The sequence below is a fragment of the Ciona intestinalis genome, chromosome 12 (genome assembly GCF_000224145.3).
Source record: "Ciona intestinalis chromosome 12, KH, whole genome shotgun sequence".
NCBI lineage: Eukaryota > Metazoa > Chordata > Ascidiacea > Phlebobranchia > Cionidae > Ciona > Ciona intestinalis.
In genome coordinates this window covers 1,453,356-1,461,668 of record NC_020177.2, presented here as the reverse complement: position 1 = coordinate 1,461,668, position 8,313 = coordinate 1,453,356, and the positions used below count along the sequence as shown (strand labels likewise).

General features: G+C 34.4%; 1 protein-coding gene across 2 annotated transcripts in view; it reads right to left on the bottom strand.

Annotated features, from left to right (window-relative positions):
* LOC100177682 (ATP-dependent Clp protease ATP-binding subunit clpX-like, mitochondrial) overlaps positions 1-7,768 on the bottom strand; it is a 16,745-nt gene extending 8,977 nt beyond the window's left edge. Inside the window, exons 1-4 of one of the 2 annotated variants that reach the window (XM_026837086.1) lie at positions 7,162-7,768; positions 6,685-6,821; positions 5,749-5,917; positions 516-703 (exon numbers count right to left, since the gene is read on the bottom strand). In XM_026837086.1, the coding sequence (XP_026692887.1) occupies positions 531-703; positions 5,749-5,917; positions 6,685-6,821; positions 7,162-7,648 (966 nt within the window). In that variant the 5' untranslated portion in view covers positions 7,649-7,768 and the 3' untranslated portion in view covers positions 516-530. Of the gene's footprint in view, positions 1-515; positions 704-5,748; positions 5,918-6,684; positions 6,822-7,161 lie in introns of those variants that run through there. The other variant, XM_002119842.3, reaches the window with a different exon arrangement.
* Positions 7,769-8,313: the final 545 nt, after the last annotated feature.

The following is an 8,313-nucleotide window of genomic DNA, read 5'->3' as shown; positions in this document are numbered from 1 at the left end:
CATACATTTTAGAGAAAAAAACAAAGTGTTTCTGTATTCAGGATAGTAAGCAGACTCAGGAGCAAAAAAAGAAAAAAAACACAATTACTAAAAAAATCTGTAAAAAATTAAAACTTGGCTGTTCACGTGGACATGTATGCCTCTGATTTGGATATTTTCTTAAGGTGACCATGTATATAGCTCTATTGAGGTATAATATAGTTTTTCAAAGCTGCATAACTATACAGGCAATCAGTGGCGCAGCCAGGTGGGAGGGGATTAGGGGGTCGCGACCCTCCCTCTTTTAAACCCCCCAAAAAATGTAAAAAATAATTTAAAAAAAAATTTTTTTTTTTTGATTAAAACCCCCCTTATTTTTTTTCTGGCTGAGCCACTGCAGGCAATACTGGTGTTACTTGCTCAACTGTAAGAATAAGCCTATGCTGTACTATGTGCTTGCATAGGTTACATTGCTACATCAGGGTATACCATACTATGGGACTTAAGATTTATGCCTAAAAAACAGATTTTCCTAAACAAACTTAACCTTATCAGCTGTTAAATTCACTGATTAATGCAGTGCAAACATTCTGGGGTGTGCCTGCCCACCGTGCCACCCCATGTTTGGTGCCTATGCATATTACACTACCATGTTGTTCTTTGCTTCCTTTGTTGATAACTGCTATATCTTCACTTGAAGTCTTGTACTTTTCATACAAATAATCTGCCTCAAACAATAGGAAACGTCAGCTACTGGCTAAGCTGTAATTACTTTTTTTGGAATCTAGAGTGACATTGTTAAAATACATAGTTGTCAAACATGGGTAACATTATTGAATGTTGTGGTACATGTAAATAACATACTTTGGCTCTGCTTGTTAATATAGTGTAGAAGCTGGTACAAGTTTAAAGTTGGGGTAATATAACAGATGTTTTAACCTATTTCATACACGCGCCTCCAGAAAAGTCTAATGGCAGTGCTTCTAGGTTACCATTTAATTTGGTTAGGTCGGTGGTTCCCAAAGCCTTTTGATAATAATTAAAAATTCAAATCATTTAATTGTATGTTTACAAAAAAGTAGTTTTGCAATTTTTTTGCCAGTTATTTTACGCAGCTTTGCTAGTCATTTTACGCTTTATATTATCTATCTTTTAGTTGCTTTACTTTCTTTATATTAATTTTTTTTGCTCTCGCGTACAAAATCTTAGGCACCTAACATGGGTATGCAAGGTATGCCTAATATACCATAAAAATAAATCGGTGTACTTATGTGTGCCCAGTTTAAAAGAATAAACAATTTAATATCGTATCTTACAAACATGTCTTAAAATAAACATTATACAGTGGTGATAGTACAATGATTAGTCTATTTCTTAAAAAAGGCTAATAATATGACAAGAAAAATTTGTTTACGCTTACGCCGGCATAAACTTTTTTTAAAACCATTGAATAGCTTGATTTTAAAAAGGAGTATGATAGCAATCGCTTGTAGGTTTGGCTTATAAGAAAATTTTCAGCCAAGCTTGAATATGAGGGTACAGACTTTAAACATGGGCATGGAACTTTAATAATATTTACAAGAATCTGTTCAATAACAAGACAACACTGATTACCGCACGTATGAGTGTCATAACCTAAAACTTTCTAATAAAAACTGAGACAAGATAACAGTTATGTTTTATGTTATGATGTAATATGAGACGCAATTTCCGGAAATTGCAAGAGTATATAGTAGGGTAGGGGAAGATGGGACACCTTTTCATTCTATTTTCATGTCCCATTTGGTAGTAAACAAAAAACAGTCAGAAAATTCTTAAAGCAGCATTTAAAGTAAATTCCTCGTATTCAGAGGGTAAATAAGCTACCAATCAAAATCCACATCAGTTGACGGGACAGAAAAAATTTGGCAATTGTAGTACTTTACCAGACATTGAACAACTCGTTGCCAAAAAGCAAGCGCATCCGTCGCATTAAATATAACCGATGTAATTATTTGTTTTCGCTTTTTAATAAATGAGCGCCATATTACATATTGGGGGTAAAGCTGATAAGCATCTTTGTTAAAAGGGTAAAGCATACAAAAAAAGTTTAAGAATCACTGATTTAAATCAAACAGTTGAAACAAAAACAAACGACGATAAATCTTACTTCCTGTAAACCCTTGTGTTGACATTAAAGATCAGAAAGTAAACAAAACAACCACCTATGCTATGCATACCTAAGTACTTCTTTACCAATACAAGCATGTAAAGAACTGAAGTCAATTTTTCCTATCAAATACAAAGCTTTGTTTTATATGGGTGATGACTGAGACTTTATGGAAAAGCACAACATAAGACCAGATATTTGCGCCACAGTTGTCCAAAAAAAAAATCAAAAAAATTTGATAACCTTTTTCTTAATAATTATAAAATTTATTTAACATTTTTCCCAATAAATATAAAACTTTTTTTAAAAAATTTTCCCGAATTTTTTTTTAATATATGGGTAAAGACTGAGGTGCTATAGAAAAGCATATTAGGAGACCAGAGATTTAGGCCAGAGTTGACTCATTAATGTACCCGATACACAGGGTGCTATCGCTTGAACCTTACTAGATGTTGAAGCCTGTCGCTTTGTTAAAAGATATAGGCTATAAAATAACTTTGTAAATGGGAACGCTTTTAAAACAGGTGTTAAAATGACATATTAGTGTAACTGTTTACCTAAAAAAGGTTTCCTAAAAAAGGACTTTAAAAAAAGCAAAAAATGCAAAAGATGGTATGCAAAAAATGCATTTGCTAAAATGTGTTTTTTAAATATATATATTATATATTTATATACCAGACAAACAAATATTCTATAGTAGGGTAAGGGAAAATGGGACACCTTTTTATTCTATTTTCTTGTCCAATTTGGTAAAAAGCGTACAATATTTAAAGAATTATGAAACCATTTCCTCTGACTCCCACAGACCTTTTTAGTTGTTTAAAACATGACCAGGATGTTTGGATATTATGTGCTAAAGGTGTCACGTCTACCCCTATCCTAGTATATATATTTACAGATACACGATACAACAGACTATTCAATGTTTAGGAATACAATAGTGAAGATCAAATTACTAATAAACGGTGACATCGGAAATAAGAGAAAATGACAGTTGCTAAGATGATGTATTACGCATTCATTAATTTAAAGGTAGTTACCGATGTATATGTTAGGAAAACGTGATAACCGCATATAAACATGAAGTCAAAAATCATTATGACATCATAGTACAACACATGACATCACAGAGTGGAAAATTTTAAAAAATTCGCCCACTGCCTCAACAACTCCATGACGCCATTATTTATTTAAATAGGCGATAAATTGAAAATTAATAAATAAATAAAAAAAAAAAATATATATATATAATATATAATAGCTAAGGAGCCTATAGCCTATATATATTAATAGATTTAATTTAATTCATTGGTTTTCAAATTTTGAAAGGAAAATATTCTTAATATAAATATATGTATAATATAGGCCTATATTTAATTTCCCTCAAAACAGATTTTAAAGATAAACAAATTAAAATCTATAGCCTTACAATATGTGGCTTGACTTAAAATTAATTTTGGAATTTTGTTTTGTATCATACTACTGTAATATGGCCTAACAAGGACTGAGCATATGGTTTTGGACAGAGTTGGCACATTACACCTTTTTATATGAAGCTTAACCTATTCCAGTTTTCAATATAAATATATTACAGTTACTTTCATAGGCGTAAAGTTTTACTAAACGTTAGGGTTGCAAAAACCAGAAAAAAAGGAAGTCATGACGCATCGGTATTGACATATTTTAACGAACGTAAACGAAGTTTGTTCGCAGTAATAATGGCGTCTTCGTTTGGTCGAACGTAATTCCTTACGCATTATTAGTATGGAGAAAATCAAAGGGTTGCCAGGCAACCCTGCAACCCCGTAACTTTACGCCAGTGGTTACTTTTGCTACTAGGCATACTGTGAAAAAGACAAAATGACATACAAAACTTTGAAAAAAATTAATGTTTTTTTATTTAGCTTAGTAAGCCTACTAGAGTTGTTAAAAAAAATATTTTTAACATCATAGGCCCTGCCTTAAAAAGTCAAGGTAACCATTTGGTTTTAAAAGATAAAAGTTAATGCTGGCGAAAGCATGAACTTTTTTTTCTTGTCACATTATTAGCTTTTATTTAGGAAATAGACTGATCATTGTACTATCACCACTGTATAGTGTTTATTTTAGGACATGTTTGTAAGATAGGATATTAAACTGTTTGTGCATTTATACCGGGTATTTATGCGTACTCTGGTGTATTTTCGGGGTATATTATGCATACTTTGCAAACCCATGTTAGGCGCCTATTTTCAACATATTGGGCCAACACCTCATACTTCGTGGGTGTATGTGTCCTTGGATAAGCAACCTAACAGTAAGAACTGCTCAGACCCAGTGGTTACTAATGGGTTGTCCAAATCATTAACCACACATAAAAAAATGAAAAACGCAACAAAAATAATCACCCACAAAGTAACGTACATGTAACTCGTAAGCTGGCACGAGGTGTATGAACAGCCGTGTTATAACGACTGTCGTTTTCCAACCATGCGAGGATTAAGCAAGTTACACTCATTCATTCAGTTTATATATAATACCAACAAAGTAACATACATAGTAACTCGTAAGAAATGTATAAACACATAATGGCTGTCGTTTTCCGAAAACGCGAGGATAAAGCAAGTTATATTCATTCATTCACTTTATATATAATACACACAGAGTAACATAGTAAACATACACACCCACATACAATACAAAACACATGAACAAACACCTGCCTTTAAAGTATTAGCTTTTAACCTCAAAAGCTGCCAAAACAGTCCATAGTCCAATGTATACACGACATACAGTTCATTACTCACGTCAACAATTTGATATTTAAACTTTAAAACTGGCAATTTTTAACTTCAGTTTAATAAAACTTAAATACCTATTTAAAATATTTTGCAAATTTTGCAACAAATTTATATTAATGTTGCCCTACAGTCCTACACAATTATTATCTTTATTTAAATCATAGAAATTTGACTCAATGTCTGACCAACTGCAACTGGAAACTGCTAAAATATTGTTTTGGTAATAAGAAACAAACGCAACTTTTTTTAAACGCAAGGCTCAGAGATAAATCTAAGTAAGCATTTCTAGCTTGATTGTTGTTTCTGTAATTTTCCGTAAGGTAACATTCCAATTGTAACAAACAACCAAAACAAACCATTTTTAAAAATCGTGCTAAGAAACACCAGGCGTTATTTCGGTCGCTTTAATTTGTTTACAAACGTAATTCTGTAAATCCAACTGTTTTTTTCTACCAGATTTTCTTCTAAGCAAAATAGTACATAGCTCTCACAAAAATAAATTTAAAAATATGTAGCTTTTATGGCTCTCTTAGGCCTAAAAGGTTCCTGACTCAAGGCTAAGGGATATTTGTCATATAGTAGAACAGGGGAAGACGGGCCACCCTTAGCACATAATATCAAAATATCCTAATTGTGTTTAAAACAATTAACAACGGTATATGTGAGTCGTGAAGATATGATTTTATAATTCTTGGAATGTTCTTTGTGTACTACCAAATGGGACAAAAAATGAATAAAAAAGTGTCCCATCTACCCCACCCTAGTATACGTTAATAATCACCCAGATTAAATTGCCTTAGTTATAACACAAGCAACAATATTACCAGTTAGTTAAATTACCTCTTGAAGAATACATATGCGGTCCTTCTGCTTGGCTTGCTGTAGCATTAGGTTGTTTATTAGTTGGTATGTTTTTATATATCCTTTTATAATGGTTGTACACAGCAACTGACAGGACTTTTTTGGCGTGACTTTGGCCCACAACGTATTTGTCCAAGAATTCACAAATCTGTAAATGAACATAAATTTATATGATATAGGCTATGGAGAATAAGACCTTAAATACCTCATGCTCACTGTCAAGTTATAACATGGGTGTCTTCTTATACACCAGACACACATGGTGTATTTAAATACCTCATGCTCGCTGTCGAGTTATAACATGGGTGCCTTCTTATACACCAGACAAAACATGGTGTATTCATACACCTCATGCTCACTGCTGAGTTATAACATGAGTGTATTCTTATACACCAGACAAAACATGGTGTATTCATACACGAACACCCCATGTTCACTGTTGAGTTATAACATGGGTGTCTTCTTATACACCAGACACACATGGTGTATTTAAATACCTCATGCTCGCTGTCGAGTTATAACATGGGTGCCTTCTTATACACCAGACAAAACATGGTGTATTCATACACCTCATGCTCACTGCTGAGTTATAACATGAGTGTATTCTTATACACCAGACACACATGGTTATTCATACACCTCATGCTCACTATCGAGTTATAACATGGGTGTCTTCTTATACACAGGACAAAACATGGTGTATTCATACAGCTCATGCTCACTGTTGAGTTATAACATGGGTGTCTCCTTATACACCAGACACACACAGCAACAGGGCAATAGGTTAGTGAAACAGATCAAATTAGAAAGAAAACATCAAAGGAAAGGGAATTAGCAGCAACACAGTACGTTTTAAAAAGAGGCAAAGGGAAAAACTACTTAAAAATTTCAAATTATTTTAACCATTCATCTTACTTTTCTAGGTGGCGGGGGTGGTTTTTGATCCCAGACAGTTTCAGTTGGGTTGGGGTTTGTTTGGGGTTGTGGGTGACTGTCGAGGGTGAACAAATTGCTGCATTCCGAGTTGGAGCATCGGACAAATCTTGATGAAGCTGAAAATTAACGTTTTGTTGAAAAATACAAAAGCCACATCAGAGTATAATTTCATGTTTGTGCTATATTATATATTATATGTGAGGTGTGGCATAACAAAACATGGCTGTTTAATATTATACTTTATATGAAAAGGGGGGGCAAGGCCCCTTAGACCCCCCTTAATACACCTTTGGCCATAATCCTATAAAACTTTAATAAAAATGAATTTAAAGTGCATTTTTCATGTCATATTTTTCATGAAAAGGGGGGTCTAGACTTCCTTGACTTAAATATGCCCCTTGTCATAAGCCCTTAGAATGTTAAAGAAACGAAGCCACTGTAATAGAGGATTCTTACCAACAGTGTCAGTTTTGACGCAGGGACTTCCACAGCTGGGGCAAAGTATCCCAGTGAACTGATTACTCCCTGCACCCCTCTTTCTGCCCCCACTTTTACCCCCGCTTAACCCACTAGAGGATTTCCCTCCAGAACCCTCTTTGGAACCCCCTTTGTCGTTTGAGGATAAAACTGTGGGGTTTTTGTCTTTCGGTGGGGCTTTCGGCGATGTTTCGTCAGTTATATCATCCTCAGGGCCCCCGTCGTTGTTATTATCAGTTGCATAGTTGGCGAAACGAAACACGTATGTGGGTTTACTTAAAAACGAAGAAGTGTCAACAAAATTCGGAAATCTGGAGTTCCGGCCTTCAGAAAAAGAGCTTTGCGATAAATGTCTTCCAGAAATTGCGGCAGAATCTTGGATAATAAGTTTATGAAGATGTGGGGGAGAAGAGACAAGTCTGTTTATGCGCGAATGCAGAGCAGAACATCCACATCTGACTGCCATGTTGGTTTCGTGAGTTTTTAATATTGAGGTAAAAACATATAGAATGCGCTGTCATTTATTAACAAACAATATCACGACTACAACACAAGTTTAAGACTGACCTGAAATGAACGAATAAATAAATTTAACTTGCTTTATCTTAGCTAGCGAGAAACGATAGTCGTTATAACATGGATGTTCTGTTTCATACACCTCTAGTTATGTAACTTTTTATGTGATTGTTTTCTCTATAGATGATAATTTAGACAACCCAATAGTGACTACCAGGTTTGGGCAATAGCAGTTGTCTTGCCCAAAGACACGTAAGCCTACAATGGTAGCAGCAGCCAGTCTTGAACCAGTCACCTCTGGCGTAGAGACAGTCATGCTTACCATTGTGCCACTCCATATCAAATATTTTTGGAAAAGTTAATTTGAAAATATTTAACAGAAACGCTTTCGCATAAAAATAAACTATTAAAAAAAATGTGGGTGCTAGTGAAGACTCGAAGAGTCTTCTTCCCCCCACCTTATTTGCTAACTACTAAACCCTAACTCCTATAACCACTAACCCCCTAACCATCAACACGGAACACCTAACCTAGGGGTTAGTGGTTAGCAAATAAGGTGGGGGGGGGGAAGATTTTTCACTAGCACCAAAATGAGCAAAAGTATATTGGTAATCC